This window comes from Oncorhynchus tshawytscha, linkage group LG16 (genome assembly GCF_018296145.1).
Source record: "Oncorhynchus tshawytscha isolate Ot180627B linkage group LG16, Otsh_v2.0, whole genome shotgun sequence".
Lineage (NCBI taxonomy): Eukaryota > Metazoa > Chordata > Actinopteri > Salmoniformes > Salmonidae > Oncorhynchus > Oncorhynchus tshawytscha.
In genome coordinates this window covers 46,489,396-46,513,135 of record NC_056444.1, presented here as the reverse complement: position 1 = coordinate 46,513,135, position 23,740 = coordinate 46,489,396, and the positions used below count along the sequence as shown (strand labels likewise).

The 23,740-nt window shown below is 40.7% G+C and overlaps 1 protein-coding gene across 5 annotated transcripts in view; it reads left to right on the top strand.

Annotated features, from left to right (window-relative positions):
• Nucleotides 1-23,435, top strand: part of LOC112215752 (FYVE, RhoGEF and PH domain-containing protein 3-like) — a 92,492-nt gene extending 69,057 nt beyond the window's left edge. For all 5 annotated transcript variants that reach the window (XM_042299222.1, XM_042299221.1, XM_042299225.1 and 2 more), the window contains 14 exons: nt 1,145-1,281; nt 4,352-4,508; nt 4,650-4,788; nt 6,131-6,189; nt 6,832-6,978; nt 7,114-7,218; nt 7,351-7,430; nt 7,579-7,609; nt 8,969-9,073; nt 9,862-9,915; nt 10,657-10,752; nt 10,933-11,067; nt 12,515-12,655; nt 21,315-23,435. In XM_042299222.1, coding sequence (XP_042155156.1) covers nt 1,145-1,281; nt 4,352-4,508; nt 4,650-4,788; nt 6,131-6,189; nt 6,832-6,978; nt 7,114-7,218; nt 7,351-7,430; nt 7,579-7,609; nt 8,969-9,073; nt 9,862-9,915; nt 10,657-10,752; nt 10,933-11,067; nt 12,515-12,655; nt 21,315-21,560 — 1,632 coding nt within the window. In that variant the 3' untranslated portion in view covers nt 21,561-23,435. The remainder of the gene's footprint in view (nt 1-1,144; nt 1,282-4,351; nt 4,509-4,649; nt 4,789-6,130; nt 6,190-6,831; nt 6,979-7,113; nt 7,219-7,350; nt 7,431-7,578; nt 7,610-8,968; nt 9,074-9,861; nt 9,916-10,656; nt 10,753-10,932; nt 11,068-12,514; nt 12,656-21,314) is intronic.
• The last annotated feature ends 305 nt before the right edge of the window (nt 23,436-23,740 follow it).

Below are 23,740 nucleotides of genomic sequence, written 5' to 3'. Positions count from 1 at the left end.
TTCATCAGAGCAGAGAATCTTGCTTTTCAGGTCTGATGAAACGAACATTGAACTTTTTGGCCTGAATGCCAAGCGTCACATCTGGAGGAAACCTGGCACCATCCCTACAGTGAAGCGTAGTGGTGGCAGCATTCTGTGGGGGTTTTCAGCTGTAGGGACTGGGTGACTAGTCAGGATCAAGGGAAAGATGAACGGAGCAAAGTACAGAGAGATTCTTGATGATGAAAACCTGTTCTAGAGCACTCAGGACCTCAGACTGGGGTGAAGGTTCACCTTCCAACAGATCAACAACCCTAAGCACACAGCCAAGACAACACAGGAGTGGCTTCGGGACAAGTCTCTGAATGTCCTTGAGTGGCCCAGCCAGAGCCCGGACTTGAACCCGATCGGACATCTCTGGAGAGACCTGAAAATAGTTGGCCAGCTACGCTCCCAATCCAACCTGACAGAGCTTGAGAGGATCTGCAGGGAAGAATGGGAGAAACTGGGAGAAATGGGAGTAAATGGTCTGAATGCTTATGTAAATGTGATATTTTAGTTTTGTATTTTTTATACATTTGCAAACATTTAGAAAAATCTTGTTTTTCTTTGTCATTATTGGGGGTGTAGATTTATGAGGGGAAAACACTATTTAATCAATTTTAGAATAAGGCTGTAACGTAAAAAAAATAGTGAAAAAGTCTAGGGGTCTGAATACTTTCCGAATTCACTGTCCTTAATGAAGGCCTACTCCTCCCATATTAGGCCATATTCATATTGTTTTATATCTGGTGTGAGATATCCATATTTGTTGTTGAAGTTGACCGTCAATTACATGACTACAGACAAAAGGATATGTGCTGGCACAGACAGTAGGCTAATCTCAGAGCTGCTTCCTGTTTTTGTCAAGCCTTTGCTCCCTCACATTGGTACCGTTTGTCACGGAAACTCAGGTGCACGCAGGCCTGTGGTTGGGTGACTGACAGGGAGGTGAAAGGTCACGGACCTGATGATGACAGACAGATCTAACCATCATACACATCCCCCCTATAAAAAAGATTATTCGATCAAGGAGCCCATGGTTTGTTAAATTGTTTATAGTAATGTAGTTAGTAATGTTACTGTGTGTTTGATATAATTTCTACCATTGTCCTCCTGTTTGTAGGTATTTTGCACTAAGCTGACTGAAGCTGGAATCCCTCAGGACGTGATAACGGGGATCTTCTCCAACATCTCCTCCATCTACTGCTTCCACCACAAGTTCCTGCTCCCTGAGCTCAAGACACGCATCACTGGAGAATGGTGAGAAGACCAGGGACAATGTTGTAATAGTATTTCCTTAACGTTATATAGTTCTATTAGCAAATCAAATCAAATGTTATTTATCACATGCATGGTAGACCTTACCTTGAAATGCTTACTTACAAGCCCTTAACCAACAATGCAGATTTAAGAAAATAAGAGTTAAGGAAATATTTACTAAATAAACAAAAAAATGTTTTATATATATATATACACAGTTGAAGTCGGAAGTTTACGTAGACTTGAGTTGGAGTCATTAAAACTCGTTTTTTAACCACTCCACAAATTTATTGTTAACAAACTATAGATTTGGCAAGTCGGTTAGGATTATTTAACTTATAATTCAGTGTATCACAATTGCAGTGGGTCAGAAGTTTACATACACTAAGTTGACTGTGCCCTTAAACAGATGGAAAATTCCCGAAAATTATGTCATGGCTTTAGAAGCTTCTGATAGGCTAATTGACATCATTTAAGTCAATTGGAGGTGTACCTGTGAATGTATTTCAAGCCCAACCTTCAAACTTAGTGCCGCTTTGCTTGACATCATGGGAAAATCAAAAGAAATCAGGCAAGACCTCAGGAAAAAAAATGGTAGACCTCCACAAGTCTGGTTCATCCTTGGCAGCAATTTCCAAACGCCTGAAGGTACCACGTTCATCTGTACAAACAATAGTACGCAAGTATGAACACCATGGGACCACGCAGCCGGCATACTGCTCAGGAAGGAGACGCGTTCTGTCTCCTAGAGATGAATGTACTGTGGTGCTAAAAGTGCAAATCAATCCCATAAGAACAGCAAAGGACCATGTGGAGATACTTGAGGAAACAGGTACAAAGGTATCTATATCCACAGTAAAACGAGTCCTATATCGACATAACCTGAAAGGCTGCTCAGCAAGGAAGAAGCCACCGCTCCAAAACCGCCATAAAAAAGCCAGACTATGGTTTGCAACTGCACATGGGGACAAAGATCATACTTTTTGGAGAAATGTCCTCTGTTCTGATGAAACAAAAATAGAACTGTTTGGCCATAATGACCATTGTTATGTTTGGAAAAAAAAGGGGAGGCTTGCAAGCCGAAGAACACCAGCCCAACTGTGAAGCACAGGGGTGGCAGCATCATGTTGTGGGGGTGCTTTGCTGCAGGAGGGACTGGTGCACTTCACAAAATAGATGGCATCATGAGGAAAATTATGTGAATATATTGAAGCAACATCTCAAGACTTCAGTCAGGAAGTTAATGCTTGGTCGCAAATGTGTCTACCCAATTGAACAGTAACATCAAGCATACTTCCAAATTTGTGGCAAAATGGTTTAAGAACAACAAAGTCAAGGTATTGGAGTGGCCATCACAAAGCTCGTCGGCAGAACTGAAAAGGCGTGTGCGAGCAAGGAGGCCTATAAACCTGACTCAGTTACACCAGCACTGTCAGGGGGAATGGGCCAAAAGTCACCCAACTTATTGTTGGAGGTTTGTAGAAGGCTACCGGAAATGTTTGAACCAAGTTAAACAATTTAAAGGCAATGCTACCAAATACTAATTGAGTGTATGTCAACTTCTGACCCACTGGGAATGTGATGAAAGAAAAAAAGCTGAAATAAGTCATTCTCTCTACTATTATTCTGACATTTCACATTCTTAAAATAAAGTGGTGATCCTAGCTGACCTAAAACAGTTTTTACTATGATTAAATGTCAGGAATTGTAAAAAACTGAGTTTAAATGTATTTGGCTAAGGTGTATGTAAACTATATATATACACAGTTGAAGTCGGAAGTTTACATACACCTTAGCCAAAGGCACTGCATCGCAGTGCTATCTGTGCCACTAGAGATTCTGGGTTCGAGTACAGGCTCTGTCGCAGCCTGCCGCGACCAGGAGACCCATGGGGTGGCGCACAATTGGCCCAGCGTCGTCCGGCTTAGGGGAGGTTTTGGCCGGCAGAGATGTTCTTGTCCCATCGCGCACTAGTGACTCCTGTGGTTGGTTGGGTGCAATGCACGCTGACATGGTCACCAGGTGTACAGTGTTTCCTCCTACATGTTGATGCGGCTGGCTTCCAGGTTAAGCGGGCATTGTGTCAAGAAGCAGTGTGGCTTGGCTGGGTTGTGTTTCAGAGGACGCATGGCTCTTGACATTCACCTCTCCTGAGTCTGTACGGGAGTTGCAGCGATGGGACAAGACTGTAACTACCAATTGGGGAGAAAAAATATTAAAATAAAAACGTAACACAATAAAATAACAATAATGAGGCTATATACAGGTGGTACCGGTACTGAGTCAATGTGCGGGGGTACAGGTTAGTTGAGGTAATTTATACATTTAGGTAGGGGTAAAGTGACTATGCATAGATGATAAACAGCAAGTAGCAACAGTGTAAAAACAAAGGGGGGGTCAATGCAAATAGTCCGGGTGGCCATTTGATTAATTGTTCAGCAGTCTTGTGGCTTGAGGTAGAAGCTGTTAAGGAGCCTTTTGGGCCTAGACTTGGCGCTCTGATCAAGACTGTGCAGTAGGATGCAAAATCTACAAACAACACCTATGTGATATTGGGTTTCTGCTTAGATGCTTCTCTCTCTCGCGCGCTCTCTCTTCTCTTCTATTCTCTCTCATTACTGAATAGTGATAATTCTGCAATGGTCAGTATGTGTTTTGGCTGTAGAACTCTGACAGCTGGGTTGCAGTTTGGGGGTGGGGGGGGGGGGGTGCCAGGCTGGTAGAATGGGGGCATTATCTGACCTGTCTTCATCTGCTGGGAGTAAATTTACCAAAAGTGTGTGTGCCAACGCTAGTCTCTCTGTCTAGAGATTATTGTTTCATAGAAATGATGTAGAGAGATTCCACCTGTCGCCTTCTGCGCACATTAAGCAGTAAATGTACTGTAGGCTACTCTTTCTGTGAATTCCATATTGTAATTTTGCATTGAATGGAATGTGTACTGAAAGTATACTCTAAGTTCAGAGTACAGTACAACAATAGACTTGGAAATCGACCATGAGTGTTTAAAAACACTTTTTTTTAGAGAGAGTTTTAAGCCCTCTGGGCGGGTGTGTGTTCTGTGTGTTAGGGACTCAAACCCACGTATTGGAGACATCCTCCAGAAGCTGGCTCCATTTATGAAGATGTACGGAGAGTACGTGAAGAACTTTGACCGTGCTATGGACCTGGTCAACACCTGGAGCCAGCGGTCATCACAGTTCAAGAGTGTGGTCCAGAACATACAAGTAGGTGGCATCTCCCACAGAATCAATGTGTATATATGGTAATGTATGCTGTTGTGATCTGTGAATTGAAGTGTGCTGTACCTACAGTATGTTTACAGTACTGTATGCGTAACTTTGTTGCTGTGTGTTCTATCCCTACAGAAGCAGGATGTGTGTGGGAACCTGACTCTCCAGCACCACATGTTGGAGCCTGTGCAGAGGATTCCACGCTACGAACTCCTGCTCAAGGACTATCTAAAGAAACTGCCTGATGATGCACTGGACAGGAAGGACACAGAGAGTATGTCTGTCTGCCCGTCCGTCCGTCCGTCTGTTTGTCTGTACCTACACACTGCTCACCCACTCATTACCTATCTGTCTGTCTGTCTGTCTGTCTGTACCTACACACTGCTCACCCACTCATTACCTGTCTGTCTGTCTGTCTGTCTGTCTGTCTGTCTGTCTGTCTGTCTGTCTGTCTGTCTGTCTCTGTCTGTCTGTCTGTCTGTCTGTCTGTCTGTCTGTCTGTCTGTCTGTCTGTCTCTGTCTGTCTGTCTGTCTGTACCTACACACTGCTCACCCACTCATTACCTGTCTGTCTGTCTGTTTGTCCCTCACTACCCTTCCTAAACTAGGAGCCATGCTAGCCACTCTACAAGCTCCATGTCTTGTGACCTTACCATAACCTTGTACTGTACCTGTTTGAAGTAATGTCTAGGTAAAGCCTGCATAATCCGCTGCGGTGTGTCAGGACTCTCCTATGACTGGTCATGTAGAGGGGAACGTCAGCTCTGTTTATGTGGTTCATGACTTTAATGCAGTGTGTGTTAATGTGTGTGTGTTTAATGTAGAATGTGTGTCTCTGATGTTGGGTAATGTACATGGTAGGAGAGGTCTTACCACTCTCCCTGGCTGTGTAACACAAACATGTCCCTCACTACCCTTCCTAAACTAGGACCCATACTAGCCACTCTACAAGCTAGTGTGGTAATTTACAGTTGGCCCACAGTCTGATGATGCACAGGCTGGCTGCAGTGAAAGGTTGGACACTGACCCATTTGTCACAGTATTCAATTCAATTAAATTACTAGGAGTCGTATATATACAATGAGGATACAAAACATTAGGAACACCTGCTCTTTCCATGACATAGACTGACCAGGTGAATCCAGGTGAAAGCTATGATCCCTTATTGATGTTGTTATTCAAAGGGTGGATGGGCAAGACAAAATATTTAAGTGCCTTTGAACAGGGTATGGTAGTAGGTGCCAAGGGCACCGGTTTGAGTGTCTCAAGAACTGCAACGCTGCTGGGTTTTTCACCCTCAACAGTTTCCCGCATGAATCAAGAATGTTCAACCACCAAAAGTACATCCAGCCAACTTGACACAAATGTGGGACGCTTTGGAGTCGGCATGGGCCAAGCTTTGGAGTCAACATCCTTGTGGAGCACTTTCAACGCCTTGTAAGAGTCCGCACCCCAATGAATTGAGGCTGTTCTGAGGGCAAAGGGAGGGGGGTGCAACTCCTAATGTTTTATACACTTAGTGTATGAACAGTGAGTGTTTCAAGTGTGTAGGGCTGATGCATGGTTATGTAGAGTTGCTGCAGACAGGTGTAACACTGTCTGTGTGTGTTTTATAGAAGCACTGGAGCTCATATCCACAGCAGCCAACCACTCCAATGCTGCCATCAGGAAAATGGTAAGATGATGTTTTTTTCCTGCTTGGAGCCCTCCCTCCCCTCTCTGTTCCCTCCATCTCTGAATCTCTCTGACATACTTCTCCTACTTTTCATGGTTTTCACAATGGTGGTGTTGTCGTTCACAACAGTGTGGGGAGGAGGGAGAGAGTTATTTGACCATCTAAAAACACAATACAACCACAAACGTGGATACAATGCACTTAAAACATGTGTTGATGATTTAAAAAAAATTGCAATAAACATCACATGGCCTGAATAATGAAACGACTGTGCAAAGACCCAAACACAACACATTTGAATAGTTCCCCAGATGACAGTGGTTACTCTCCTTGGGAATAGCTCGCAGAACTAGCCAGCCAGCGTCCTTCACTGTCCAAACTGCGTTGGATGCGACGACTTGCTGGGAGGGAGGGTGCTTCAGTGCAGACAGGAAGCTGCCGTTTCCTGCCACTAGTTTCACAGCCTGCAGAAGAGTGAATTCTGTCTCTATGACACACACACAGTCACACTTCTTCCCTCTGGTGTGACTTATCGTATCTTATTCTGTCTCAACAGTTTTACTTCCCCTGACTTAAATGAATGTATAATTTTGCTCTGTATGTGTGTGTTTCACATTGTTCCATATCCTTGGTGTTCCTCAGGAGAAGATGAACAAACTGCTGCAGGTCTATGAGAGACTGGGGGGAGAGGAGGACATTGTGAACCCAGCCAATGAGCTCATCAAAGAAGGACACATCAAGAAGATGTCTGCCAAGAATGGGACGGCCCAGGACCGATACCTCTACCTGGTGAGTGGCAGAAGGAGTTGGAATGAAGAGAATGTGTAGGAATGGGACTACATCAAAGTGTGTGTGTGCATTCATGTGTCTATTTACTGTGTATTCTCATCCGTTGTCCCTTCTCTCTGTGTGTCCGTGCTGCAGTTCAACAACATGGTGCTGTACTGCGTTCCCAAGCTGAGGCTGATGGGGCAGAAGTTCAGTGTGAGAGAGAGGATCGACATCGCTGGGATGGAGGTCAGGAAAGAGGTAACGGAAGCCACTCATCTTCTCTTCTCTTGCTCCTAATTTCCTTCTATTCTGAATGGGTGATGCGTAGAAGGGCCATTGCTCTTGAGTAGCTCAGAGGTAAAGTGGCACTGTTCTCCTCTGCGGCTTCAGGTGCAAGAGAACGTGAAGCAGAACCTCCCTCACACGTTCGCCATCATCGGCAAGCAGCGCTCACTAGAGCTACAGGCCAGGTAAGAACTATGGAGCAATTACATCGGAGAACTGTAGAACTGTGCCTTTTTTTTGTTACAGAAACACAACATTGCAGGCACAGCGGGAACTCATAGAAGTATTAATAGCTAGAGGGCTGTTGTTGAAACATTCCCTCTGTTTTTTCAGGACGGCTGAGGAAAAGGAAGACTGGATACAGGTCAGGAATACCAGACCAACACTAACATGAAATGTTTTTTTTTTTATAAGGGATTTGTGTATTAGGAACCGTATTCGTGTTACTGCGTCTTTCCTCCACACTGCCATACTGAGTTGGGAAATTGTTTCCTCTCGTTAAGCTGCTCATTAAAGCTCATTTAGCCCATTACAGCTAACTAAAGCTGGTTAAAAGGGCTCGTAGACTGGAGGGGAGGAGTGTGTGCCAGGCAGGGGGTCTGGGAGTGTGTGGAAAGGAGTGGAAGGGCCCTTCGGCATTCTGAAGGACACAGAGGAACGTGTGGTGTCTCGAGACTTTGGAAAGGGCTGCACAAAGATTGTGCATACACAGTCTATTATTCACACATTAATACAGTGCTCACTACACACACAGACATACACACACTCTGTTAGAGGCCAGTCTCTGACACAGACCACTAGGCTGGATCAGAGGTCCCTGATACATTTGTCCCTCTGATGTCATGGCTGATGTCATCTCTGTATAACAGGGTCAGTCCAGACGACAACAATGTCGCTCTCTTTGTTCTCCTCTCCTCTCTTTGTATTTGTATTTATTATGGATCCTCATTAGCAGAAGTATTACCAAAGCAGCAGCTACTCTTCCTGGGGTCCAGCAAAATGAAGGCAGTTTATACCATTTTTAAACATTAGAATACATTCACAGATTTCCCAACACAATGTGTGACCTCAGGCCCCTACTCCACCACTACCACATATCTACATGACTAAATCTATGTGTATGTATAGTGCGTATGTTATCGTGTGTGTGTGTGTGTGTGTGTGTGTGTGTGTTGCTTCACAGTCCCCGCTGTTCCATAAGGTGTTTTTTAAACAGTTTTTTAAAGTCAAATTTTACTGCTTGCATCAGTTACTTGATATGGAATAGAGTTCCATGTAGTCATGGCTCTATGTAGTACTGTGTGCCTCCCATAGTCTGTCCTGTGTGCCAGTAGTTTAGACAGACAGCTCGGTACATTCAACATGTCAATACCTCTCATAAATAAAAGTAGTGATGAAGTCAATCTCTCCTCCACTTTCAGCCAGGAGAGACTGACATGCATATTATTAATATTAGCTCTCTTTAACTCAGACAGGCAGAGGCCCTCTCTCTCCCTGTCTCTCCCTCTGTCTCTCTCCCTCTGTCTCTCTCTGTCTCTCTCCTAAGGGGCTGTAGATTGTTGTAGAATTTCTCCCATTGTAAAATCTCTGACTTCACTGCCGCTTCACTTTTACGGTAAACCAGTGAAGAATATTTTAACGGTCTGAAACTGTTAACGGCTTATCTCCTTCTCTCCCCTCCACCTTCTCCTGTTTCCCGCTCCCCAATCCCTTCCACTTGCAGGTGATCCTGGCCACCATAGAGAAGCACAAGCAGAACAGTGAGACCTTTAACAAAGCCTTCAATAGCTCCTTCTCCAGGGACGAAGACCACCTGCCAGACTCACCGGTCAGTCAGTCTGTCTGTGTTTCTTTCTTTTCTCTCTGTCAAGCCATGCGTTAACCATCTCTATGCACGTATATATCAATAAGAAATCACTATGGCTTTGTCAGAAAGTGTGTCACTGTCAGGTCTTTGTCTGACAAAGGACATATCCTCACACAACACGCGCACACACACACACACACACACACACACACACACACACACACACACACACACACACACACACACACAGCTGTGTGTGTCACGTGTCCCTCACTGCAGACACTGATAGACACACAAAGAAGCTCTTACTTAATTCACACATACACACACAAACACACAAACATGTATACTTATGAAGGAGCTCTTTATTCCGTTGCACACCCACACAAACGAACACACACACTGTCAGGGTCTGTCTTTAGTTCCCCGGCACTCTCTCATGACCTAATAGGGGAAGCCCTCATGCACACTGTACAAAAATCTCTTCTGAATCTCCACTGACCCACTTTGGGCTGGCTGGACCTGGACACAGGCCAAAGTAGGAACACGTGCCAGGCCTATTGTCTGTCTCTGAGGCATGGCTGCCATCTAGTGGGGACAAACACACACAGCAGCTTTAGGTAATATTCAGAGGTTGATGGTCCCATTCTCTGGCAATGTGTGAGAGAGCTTTGTTAGTGATATGTTGACACCTGAAATGAAGTGCTAGCCATGTAATAACACTGGATGTACTTTCAATGTAACTCATACATCTCTCCCAGGGTTAAATATGTCACTCTGATCAGGTATTCATGTTCTTCTCTTCTCAGGGTCCCTGGAGCAGCACATCCGTAGACTCAGACAGTGAAAGACTGCAAGAAAGGGTAGGTGTCAAACGTCCTAACACAATGCATTTCCTCAGGCTCTATTGCCTGATGCTGTTGTGTTACTGACTCTGCTTTCGATTTGAAGAGCATGTATCTTTCTTTGCTACAGCATGAATGGCATCGCCCCCACATAGTAATAGAAACCATACAATGGGCAATATAATGTGAATACATCGTACCACGAATGACTGAGTTCATAACAAGAAGTACATTGATCTCTGCTATTCTAAAGCCTGGATGTCTGTCTGTGTTTGAGGTAGCAAGACAATGGTAGTGGATCTATAATCCACACAGTAGGCTGCAGAGAGGTATAAATAGCAAGTTGTCTTCTCTATGGGGATAGCATCACTAGCTCACACTCTAGTAGCGGTGGGGGGTGGCTGTGGAGAGATGAGACACGACCAGGGGGTGAATTTCACACTCCCTACCACAATGCAAATGTGCTAAACGGCTGGTGGGGCTATCTATGCCCCAGTCTGAGAGAGCAGAGGGAGGGGCTTCTATTTTCACTTTTCGTTTATAGAGGAAGATGTAGGGAGTGGGAGAGAAAGAATAGGGTAGATAACAGAGAGAGTGGGGAAATGGCAAGCTAGAGAGAGAAAGGGCCCTCATAGTCTCCTTCATCCAACTATTTCAGGGCAGGGTTACCTAGGTAACACCAAAATGTATTGAGACAAGATGACCTTGTGATTGGACAGATCTTGATACATTGTTTGTATGTGTTTCTCTGTTTTCCAGAAAAGTTCCAAGAAGAAGGAAAAGGAGACATGTAAAGGCTGCAACGAGAGCTTCAACTTTACCAAGCGCAAGCACCATTGCAAAGCCTGTGGAGCGGTGAGCACAGAGAGGGAGAGGAGGTTGGGGGCTGGAACAGTTAGTGCCAGGATGCTGCATTTTCATCAGTTGATGTCCTGTATAATTGATTTTCAGTTGTCTAAATATTTTTTTTTCTCTCCATTCCTCTCCCTCTTTCACTCTTCCTCTCCCTCTTTCACTCTTCCCCTCCCTCTGCAGGCCATCTGTGGTAAATGCTCTAAGATGTTGGAGAATAAGACGTGTCGTGTGTGTCCTGAGTGCTTTGAGACTAGCCAGGGCCCTGAGGGGCCTGCAGGGGCCCCAGTAGAGCTGAAGAGGAAAGCTACAGCCGAGGTGAGGACCGACTCTCAGCTTATACTATAGAAAAGAGTAGAATATAACTTAATTAAATAAAAAAATCCATCCAGAGACTTCCTTTTGGCTTCCCCTCACAAACAACATCAGACAATCAAACATCATACTTATTGTATAATGCACAGTGTTGTTGAGATGCTAGCATGGACAGGCTGCACAGAGTGGACTCCCAGCAGAGCAGGTCTGAGGAAAGGAGTTGGAGTATGGAGGTTAGCAGCGGGCACACTATCTCAGTTGCAGCCTCTGGAGAGAGCGGCATAAGCACGTTAGTTGCACCAGCATGACAGAGAAGACAGAGCCCAGCCCAGACAGGCCCACAGAGCATCATGCACCTCTATCAATCAAACACACATATTCTTATCTGTGTCAGTTTCAGGCTGTCTAGACTCAGGTGTTTTTTTATGGGTATTTGGGCCTAAACACACACACACACACACACACACACTAGAGAAATAGAACAGTGGTACACACAGTCTATAGTCTGCACGGCTCAATAAGATCCATCTCTGTGTGTGTACCAGGAGTCAAGGTGAACTAGTGTTCAATAGACTGCTTGTGTAGAGCACAGCGTATAACAGAGACTGGATGAAGCAGATCGTTGTGTCTTAAAGCCTGTAAGCAATCCTGAACCATATCTCTATAATATACTGTAATATCTTTGTTTTATTGCAGTATCATTATCCATGTCTATCAAGCCCACAGTGCTGCTGTAAAAGAAACTGCTAAGAAACTCGCTCACTCACTCACTCACTCACTCACTCACTCACTCACTCACTCACTCACTCACTCACTCACTCACTCACTCACTCACACACACACACACACACACAGCAATATTAAGTAACCTCTATTTGAGAACAAGTACCATGACTAGTTAAGGGGCTTAGTGGAAAGCAGCAGACCCTGCTGAGTAAGTAGTCTCTCCACTTCATGCCTATGATGCAGCAACTGAGCAATCTAATCTGTCTGTCTTGGGGTTATACTGTCTCACACGCACAAACTAGATCTTTCACAGTAGCAGTACCATAATGACAGTGATCTGCAGTGGTATTATTTCCCATCAAGGGGGGCTACAGCACCACATCAGTAACAGTGGGGCAGCAGCATGAACACCTGTCCATGTCCAAATCTCCCAATAAATGTTTCCTGTATGCTGGACACCAGGTTTGTTATTGTAAGCGAATGTCCCAGACCTTTATCCTCGAGTGCCCCTTAAACGTCCAGGCTGATTATCACTTTGAATTAAAAGTAGAATTGACAGTGAAAGTGAATTCCAATTCCAAACGTTGGTTTGTGCATGGGGAAAGAGCTACTGTAATTGTGTTGAACTATAGAATATTATTTGAGTATTGGCACCCACTGCAGTAGATCAACTTTGGAACTGGGCCTTTAACTCTTCCTCCTGTGTGTGTCTCTGTCTCTCCAGAAGCAGGTGTCTCTGTCGGGGGACAACTGTCTGCTGTGTGCCCAGCTGCAGGTGCAGGAGAAGGGCAAGAGCTGGACCAAGACCTGGGTGGCCATCACCAAGACTGAACCACTGGTGCTCTACCTGCAGACCAGCGGACAGGTAAGGGTTAAACTCACACACACCTGTGTCTGTCTTTATCTGTGTCTGTGTTCCTGTATGTCTGTCTGTTTATTAGTGTCTTTGTACCGCTGTCTTGTCTACATCCTGTCTCCATGCCCAGGTCACCTGTATATGTAGGTAGAGGTTTCCCCTAACAACTGACACAGGGTCAGTTATTTTTCATCCCATCAATGATATTTTGTGTGTCAATGTGCTTTACACCTCCTGTACTGTAAAGTCTGTGTCCTTGTCATGTGTGTTCCCACTGTCTGTACTCAGTAGATTTGGGTCATGGGGATTTGTCTGTCCTCAATCTGACCTCAGATGGAGCTTCTGCTGCTCAGCTGGCTGACTGTCACACTGTTAATACCATGGTGTTATTACTCGATTATTACTCTATTATTACACTGTTATTACCATGTCATTATTTCTCTATTACTACACTACTTACCATGGCGATATTACTCATTCTACGCTGTAATTACAATTGTGATATTACTCTTATTACACTGTAAATACCATGGCGTTATTACTCTAATAAACTAATTACCATGGTGTTGTTACTCTATTACAATGTAATTACCATGGTGTCATTACTGTAACAAATTACCATAGCGTTATTACTCTATTATGCTGTAATTACCATGGTGTTATTACTCTATTTCACTGTAATTACCATGGTGTTATTACGCTAATGAACTGTAATTACCATGGTGTTATTACCATAATACAATGTAATTACCATGGTGTTATTACTCTATTTCACTGTAATTACCATGGTGTTATTACGCTAATGAACTGTAATTACCATGGTGTTATTACCATAATACAATGTAATTACCATGGTGTTATTACTCCATTACTACACTAATTACCATGGTGTTATTACTCAAATAGACAAATGACCATGGTGTTATTACTCTAATAAACTGTAATTACCATGTTGTTATTACTCTAATAAGCTGTAATTACCATGGTGTTATTACTCTGTTACATTGTAATTACCATGGTGTAATTACTCTAGTAAAATGTAATTACCATGGTGTTTTTACCCTAATAAACTATAATTACCATGGTGCTGTTACTCTGTTATTACACTGTAATTACCATGGTGTTATTAAACTAATTACCATGGTGGTATTACTCTATTACTACACTAATTACCATAATATTATTACTCTAATAAACAAATGACCATGGTGTTATTACTCTAATAAACTGTAATTACCATGGTGTTATTACTCTGCCATTACACTGTAATTACCATGGCTTTATTCATCTGTTACATTGTAATTACCATGGTGTTATTACTCTTATAAACTGCAATTACCATGGTGTTATTACTCTATTATTATGCTAAATTGCATGGTGTTATTACTCTAATAAACTGTAATTACCAAGGTATTATTACTCTATTATTAGACTAATTACCATGGTGTTATTACTCCATTACACTGTAATTACCATGCTGTTATTACGCGAATAAACTGTATTTAACATGGTGTTATTACTTGAATAAACTGTAATTACCATGGTGTTATTACTCTGTTATTACACTGTAATATCCATGGCGGTATTACTCTGTTATTACACTGCAATTATCATTGTGTTATTACTCAATCTGTAATTAGCATGGTGTTATAACTCTATTTTAACACTAATTACCATGATGGTATTACTCTTATTTCCATGGTGGTATTACTCTATTATTACACTGTAATTGCCATGTTGTTATTACTCTAGTAAACTTTAAATACCATGGTGTTATTACTCTAATTAGCTGTAACTACCATAGTGTTATTACTTCAATAAACGGTAATTACCATGTTGTTATTACTCTCTTATTACGCTAATTGCCATGGTGGTATTACTGTATTTCACTGCAATTAACATGATGTTATTACGTTAATAAACTATAATTACCATGGTGGTATTACTATAATACACTGTAATCACCATGGTGTTATTAATCTGTTACTACACTAATTACCATGGCGTTATTACTCTAATAGACAAATTACCATGGTGTTATTACTCTAATAAACTGTAATTACCATGGTGTTATTACTCTGTTACATTGTAATTACCATAGTGGTATTGCTCTAATAAACTGCAATTACCATCTTGTTATTACTCTATTATTATGCAGATTTTCATGCCGTTATTACTCTAATATACGAATTACCATGATGGTATTACTCTAATTTCCATGGTGGTATTACTATATTATTACACTAATTGCCATGGTGTTATTACTCTAGTAAACTGTAATTACCATGGTGGTATTACTCTATTACTACACTAATTACCATGTTGTTATTACTCGAATAAACTGTAATTACCATGGGGTTATTACTCTAGTACACTGTAATTACCATGGTGTTGTTACTCTGTTATTACAGTGTAATTACCATGCCGATATTACTCTGTTATCACACTGTAATTACCATGGTGTTATTACTCTAATAAACTGTAATTACCATGGTGTTATTAAACTAATGACCATGGTGGTATTACTCTAATAACCCAATTAACATGGTGGGATTACTCTAATAAACTGTAATTACCAAGGTATTATTACTCTATTATTAGACTAATTACCATGGTGTTATTACTCCATTACACTGTAATTACCATGCTGTTATTACGCTAATAAACTGTAATTACCATGGTGTTATTACTTGAATAAACTGTAATTACCATGGTGTTATTACTCTGTTATTACACTGTAATATCCATGGCGGTATTACTCAAAATCTGTAATTAGCATGGTGTTATAACTCTATTTTAACACTAATTACCATGGTGTTATTACTCTTGTTTTACAATAATTACAATGTGTTATTACTCTAAAAAACGGAAATTACCATGGTGTTATTACTCTATTATTACGCTAATGGCCATGGTGTTATTACTCTAAAACTAATTACCGTGATGGTGTTACTCTAATTTCCATGGTGGTATTACTCATTTATTACACCGTAATTGTCATGGTGTTATTACTCTGAAAAGCTGTAATTACCATGGTGTTATTACTCTAATAAACTGTAATTACCATGGTGTTGTTAATCTGTTATTACACTGTAATTACCATGCCGATATTACTCTGTTATTACACTGTAATTACCGATGTGTTATTCCTCTAATAAACGGTAATTACCATGATGTTATTACTCTAATAACTGTAATTACCATAGTGTTATTAAACTATTTACCATGGTGGTATTTCTCTAATAACCCAATAACCATGGTGGTATTTCTCTTAAACCAATTAAAATGGTGTTATTAATCTAATAAACTAATTACCATGGTGTTATTACTTGAATAAACTGTAATTACCATGGTGGTATTACTCTATTACACCATAATTACAATGGTGGTATTACTCTAATAATCCGTAATTAGCGTGGTGTTATAACTCTATTTTTACACTAATTACAATGTGTTATTTCTCTAATAAACTGTCGTTACCATGGAGTTATTCCTCTAATAAAGTAATTACAATGTGTTATTACTCTATTATTAAACTGTAATTACCATGGTGGTATTACTCTGTATTTGACACATTTCCGTGATGTTATTATTATATTACACTATAATTACCATGGTGTTATTACTGTAATAAATTGTAATTACCATGGTGTTATTACACTATTAATAAACTAATTACCGTGGTGGTGATACTCTAATAACCCAATTAACATGGTGGTTTTACTCTAATAAACTGTAATTACCATGATGTTATTACTCTATTTCACTATAATTACCATGGTGTTATAACTCTGTTATTACACTGCAATTACCATGGCGGTATTACTCTTTTATTACACTGCAATTATCATGGGGTTATTACTCTGTTATTACACTGCAATTATCATGGGGTTATTACTCTAATAATCTGTAATTAGCATGATGTTGTAACTCTCTTTTTACACTAATTACCATGGTGTTATCACTCTATTTTCTACAATAATTACAATGTGTTATTACTCTAATAAACTGTATTTAACATGGGGTTATTTCTCTGTTATTAGACAAATTTCCATGGTGTTAATACTCTATTACACTGTAATTACCATGGTGTTATTAATGTAATAAACTGTAGTTACCATGGTGTTACTACTGTAATAAACTGTAATTACCATGGTGTTATTACTCTGTTATTACACTGCAATTACCAAGGCAGTATTACTCTGTTATTACACTGCAATTATCATGGGGTTATTACTCTAATAATCTGTAATTAGCATGATGTTATAACCCTCTTTTTACACTAATTACCATGGTGTTATCACTCTATTTTTACAATAATTACAATGTGTTATTACTCTAATAAACTGTAGTTAACATGGGGTTATTTCTCTGTTATTAGACACATTTCCATGGTGTTAATATTCTATTACACTGTAATTACCATGGTGTTATTACTGTAATAAACTATAGTTACCATGGTGTTACTACTGTAATAAACTGTAATTACCATGGTGTTATTACTCTAATAAACTGTAATTACAATGGTGTTATTACTCTAATAAACAAATTTCCATGGTGGTATTACTCTATTATTACACTGTAATTGTAATGGTGTTATTACTCTAATAAACTGTAATTACCATGGTGTTTTTACTCTATTATTAAACTAATTACCATGGTGTTATTACTCTAATAAACCAGTTAACATGGCGGTATTAATCTAATAAACTAATTACCATGGTGTTATTACTCAAATAAACTGTAATTACCATGGCATTACTCTATTATTACACTTTTTGCCATGGTGTTAATACTCTGATAAACCAATTGACATGGTGGTATTACGCTAATAAACGGTGATTACCATTGTGTTATTACTCTATTACACTGTAATTACAATGGTGTTATTACTATAATAAACTGTAATTACCATGGTGTTATTACTCAAATTAACTGTACTTACCATGATGTTATTACTATGTTATTACACTGTAATTACCATGGTGTTTTTACTCTAATAAACTCAAATAATCATGGTGTTATTATTCTAATAAAATGTAATTACCATGGTGTTACTACTCTAATAAACCAGTTACCATGGTGATATTAATCTAATAAACTGTAATTACCATGGTGTTTATTACTCTAATAAACTGTAATTACCATGGTGTTATTACTCGAATAAACTGTAATTACCATGGTGTTATTACTCTATTATTAAACTAGTTGCCATGGTGTTATTACTCTAATAAACCAATTAACATGGTGGTATTACTTTAATAAACTGTAATTACCATGGTGTTATTACTCTAATAAATTGTAATTATCATGGTGTTATGACTCAAATGAACTGTAATTACCATGGTGTTATGACTCTGTTATTACACTGTAATTACCATGGTGTTATTACTCTAATAAACTGTAATTACATGAAGTTATTACTCTAATAAACTGTAATTACCATGGTGTTACTACTCTATTATTACACTGTAATTAACATGGTGTTATTACTCTAAGCTGTAAATACCATGGTGTTAACTCTATTATTACACTGTAATTACCATGGCGGTATTACTCCGTTATTAGACTGTAATTTTCATGGTGTTATTACTCTATTACATTCTAATTACCATGGTGTTATTACTCTAATAAACTGTAATTGTCATGGTGTTATTACTCTATTATTATGCTGTAATTACCATGGCGGTATAACTGTTATTACACTGTAATTCCCATAGTGTTATTACTCTATTACACTATAATTATCACGGTGTTACTCTATTACAATAATTGCCATGGTGCTATTACTCTGTTACTGCCATTGTGTTATTACTCTATTATTACGCTGTAATTACCATGGCGTTATTACTGTTATTACACTAATTCCCATAGTGTTATTACTCTATTACACTGTAAATATCATGGTGTTCCTCTATTACAATAATTACCATGGTGCTATTACTCTGTTATTACCATTGTGTTATTACTCTATTATTACACTGTAATTACCAATGGCGTTATTACTTTATGATTATACAGTAATTACCATGGTGGTATTACTATATTATTTCACTGTGACCAGAGGTGGCACTCTGGGGCCTCTTCTTAAAGGTGGCGGGGACTTGCTAGGTGGAATTTTAACCATTGATGGAATGAAAAATAACTGTTAGGGGAAACCTTCTTCCCTCTCGTCAGGGTGCTTCACCACTGTCCACCACTGTATAGTATAGGTACAGTATGCAGACATAACCGGGGCTGAAAACTAGAGATGGGACGATTGATACCGGAGCGCCAATGCTCCAATGCAGTTTTCAAAGCACTACTGATCCGAAACAATGTACCGATGCTCGTTTCAAAGTAACATTACTTTGACATCAATGACGTACGAAGCTTCGTTTGATCACGTTGTTTTTCAAACTGTGTGTTGCCAAATGCGAGACCCCAATGATTTCGCTGTGGTTCTGGTGCTTTCTTCGATTCCAAGCTGCTTTCAAACACCGACCTCTACTTGACACCCTACTTACAATTTTAGTTAGGATTTGTTTTCATGGAACATTATAGCTGAAAGGTAGCTCAGCAGATAGAGAACACTCAGACGACAAGGAATGGGGTGGAATACCGGCAAAGTCATAATATTTCGAAAATTGTTTTATGTGAAACCATACTTTCTGCAAATTGTTGTGCAAACAATTAGTTTTATTTAGTGAAGTATAAGCTTCTGTCTTAAGCATCCTAAATAATGCCATAGATTTACAGTTTTTGACATCAAAAAAATGGAAGCGTGATGGAAGGTTGCGAACCTGTATGGTAACTGATAGTAGGCTACTAAGACCTGCAACTAACCGCCACGCCATAGAGATTTGCTGAATATTGTAGAAAAAACGTCTATTTGAACATAAAACAATGTTTTTCATTGCCGACCAGTAGATGTCACTAATGTGCATTGTGTTAAAAGCTCAGCGTGGTGAACCATTTTCCGGCACAATTTGGTAAAAGCCCCAAAAGCTACTGAAAACCAGTCCCTGTAGCCTCTGCCCATTCCGTTTTAGAGACCAAAATCCCAACAAAATCCTTTCTCTGCGACAATCCCAGGCAGGCAGAAAGCTGACATCCCCTGGCAAAAGATTAAGATTAATGATTGTTAGATGAGCATTTTTGTATGATTCGATAGAAACTGTGGAAAGAGGAGGGGGAGGGGAGGAAGGTTACAGTGCATTCGGAAAGTACTGTATTCAGACACCTTGACTTTTTCCACATTTTGTTACGTTACAGCCTTATTCTAAAATGTATTTAACTGTTTTTTTCATCATCAATCTACACACAATACCCCATAATGACAAAGCAAAAACAGGTTTTTAGAAATGTATAGAAAAATATATGAAATATTCAGACCCTTTACTCAGTACTTTGTTGAAGCACCTTTGGCAGCGATTACAGCCTCAAGTCTTCTTAGGTATGACATTACAAGCTTGGCAAACCTATATTCAGTGGTGGCAAAAGTACCCAATTGTCATACTGGAGTAAAAGTAAAGATACCTTAATAGAAAATGACTCAAGTAAAAGTGAAAGTCACCCAGTAAAGTACTACTTGAGTAGAAAATCTAAAAGTATTATTGTTTTAAATATACTTATGTATCAAAGTAAATGTAATTACTGAAATATACTGAAAGTATCAAAAGTAAAAATATAAATATTTGAAAATTCCTTATATTAAGCAAACCAGACAGCACCATTTTCTTTAATTTTTAAATTTATCGATAGCCAGGGGCATGCTCCAACAATCAGAGATAATTTGCAAACAAAGCATGTGTTTGGTGAGTCCGCCAGATCAGAGACAGTAGGGATGACCAGTGATGTTATCTTGTGTGAATTAGACAATTTTTCTGTCCTGCTAACCAAATAAAATGTAACAGTTCTTTTGAGTGTCAGGGAAAATGTATGGAGTAAAAAGTATATTATTTTCTTTAGGAATGTAGTGAAGTAAAAGTTGTAAAAAATATAAATAGTAAAGTAAAGTGCAGATACCCCAAAAGACGACTTAAGTAAAAATACTTGAAAGTAGTTCTTAAAGTAGTTCTTACACCACTGCCTATATTTGGGGAGTTTCTCCTATTCTGCTCTGCAGATCCTCTCAAGTTCTGTCATGTTGGATGGGGAGCGTCTCTGCACAGCTATTTTCAGGTCTCTCCAGAGATGTTCGATCCGGTTCAAGTCCGGGCTCTGGCTGGGCCACTCATGGACATTCAGAGACTTGTCCCGAAGCCAGTCCTGCGTTGTCTTGGCTGTGTGCTTAGGGTCATTGTCCAGTTGGAAGGTGAACCTTCGCCCCAGTCTGAGGTCCTGAGCGGTCTGGAACAGGTTTTCATCAAGGATCTCATTGCTCCGTTCATCTTCCCCTCGATCCTGACTAGTTTCCCAGTCCCTGCTGCTGAAAAACATTTTTTGCTTTGTCATTATGGGGTATTGTTTGTAGATTGATGAGGAAAATATTTAATATAATACATTTTAGAAAAAGGCTATAACGCAATAAAATGAGGAAAACGTTGTGGGGTCTGAATACTTTCCGAATGCACTGTATGCATGTGCCTTATGAAATAAAATCTATCCCCCTGCATTAAAGGAGGGGAAAACTGCACTGTTATGCTTCCTTTTGACTCTGATTGGCATGTTTGTTGTGTCTCTTCAGGACTCTCGCGGGGCACGGGCCATACCCCTTCCGGGGTATGAGGTGAGCGTAGTAGCACCATCGGCAACAGAGAAGTCTGAGCTTAAGCACGCGTTCCAGCTGAGTCACTCCCAGCAGGCTTTGCTGTTCAGCGCCCAGGATACAGAAGTCCAGGCCAAGTGGGTGGAGCTTCTCTCTAGAGCCGCCCGCGGGGAAACGCCCACAGACACGCCCTTCAGCCTGACGGAGCACAGGGAAAGCCAATAGGGCGGCTCTGCTGAAACCACAGGACCCCCCCATCCCACCTTTCACCCCTCTCCTGTGGACAGAGCACACGTTACTTGAATTCACTTTTCCTTTGCACTTTTTATTTTCTTTGAAGGTAGGGAAGATTTCCCCCCCTCTGCTCCCACTTCACCCTTTCCTCCACCAGACACACTTTCATTTACACACAGACTTGCTCTCTCTTTCATTCGCACACTCTATCTCTCTCTCTCTCTCTCTCTCTCTCTCTCTCACACACACACACACACATTACACATACACACCTGTTTCACCAACTCCGCCACCATTGTATGTGTGGTTATGTTATATTTCTCTCGGTGTTCTCTGCAGTTCAAGAAGAACAGAACTCTTTGATTTAATGTTTAGAATTATAGCCGAAGGCATTTATTAAATGGATCCTGTATGATTTTGTAAAAAGGTGAAGTTCCTTGTACATTGTGTGACTGTGAACCATTAACCCCTGTCGGTCTGTCTGTATGTGTGTCTGTGTGTTGCCCCTGTGTTTTATTTCAGTATTCAATGTTAGCGTATTGAACCCCACATGCAGATACCCACTCTCCCCACCACTGTGGACCCAGTGGCAGCTCAGTAGTGATTGTACAGTGTGTATACTATCGTGTGTCATTAACTAAAATAACTCAATTTTAACTTAAGAGATGTGAACGAACGCTTGTGGCTGGCCACCTGAAGCTCCCACAATCAGCCTCCCAAACTCCTCACACCCCAAACACACTCTACTCCCTTGCTGTGTCCCATTCTTTTAAAAATGATGTTCTTTCTTTGCTCTCTCTCCTTTGTAAACCACTTAATCTGACTGGATAGTCGATTCAATATGGTGGATTTTGTTCCTCTTCCACTAGTAGACTGGGTGGAGTTCCTGCCAATGTTGTTTTGACCTGTCCAGTAACTGAAGAGAGGAAGCCACTGTAAAGGATTAGCACATTACTTACCACAGATCTAAGATCAGCTTCCCCTCCCCAAATCACCATGTTGGGAAACAACGCAAAACTGGCCTTAAATCAGTTTCTAAAGACAATGTATAGCTAGTCCCTGGCTCCTGTATGGTCTTGCTCCCTCCCTCCCCTCTCTATCAACTCTGCCCTCAGCGGCCAGGAATATACTCCCACTTCCTGTTTCTACTGCTCACCTGCTCTGCCCCTTCTGGTCACGTGATAGAAACCATATCCACAATACAAGTACTGGCTAAGCTAATTTAAGCTTGATCCAAAAATGTGGTCGGAGGCTTCGTATGGAGGATGTGACGCAATTGCGGAGCCTTCAGAGGCATGCAGAGGCCAAATCAATCTTCCTACCACATCGCCATGCGCCTCTCAAATTTTGTAACAATGCGGAGGGCTCCTTATAGCTCCACATTGACATGATTGGTTGATGGTAGGTGGGGGCGGTACATCCTGTATAAATACAAACTCACTTTCTTGACAACTTCCTTCACAATAGCTCTGCCCTGCTCTGCTAAACGCAAGAAGTATGAAAGCCCTGATGTTCTGCGGAGGCTGCATCGCAGAGGCAGTCACTTTAGATCTCGGATTGACCATGCAAAGCCTTTAAGACGTGTTTTTTGCCTTGTCCCCCTCTACCCCCCAATCCCCCTGGCACCAGCTTGTAAATAACCAGAGGACTGTTCAGTGGCTCTCTATGTGCATGTATAAACTCACTCATATTTATGTACCGTACTCTGAAAACCCCAGTGACCCTCTTTCCTCTTTGTCGTACTGTAAAGTGAGCAGACTCTGTATTGCGTGTTTTAACCCTGGCTTGTGCACTGTGGACAAGCAGTCAAGCATACCATCAATAAAGAGACGAATGGCTCACTCAGTGTTATACTGTCCAACATGATCCCTCTAGTGTCCTGTCAGTTTGTGTTCTCTCTCTCTCTCTCTCACTCACTCTCTCTCTCTCTCTCTCTCTCTTTGTCTCCTTCCTCCTATCTCTCTGTAAATGGGTCTCTTTCTTATGTAATTTCCATTCCCCAAGTTGAGGCAATGTTTGATCAAGTATGAATATTGGATCTTATGCTATGTTTGTCAAGTAGCCCTACACTACACTAATAGATGGAGAGAGGTACTGAATGCTTACTTGCAAACTATGCAAACCTGATGTGTAAGTGACTTCTTGAAATAACGCTCGCACTTGTCTTTTCT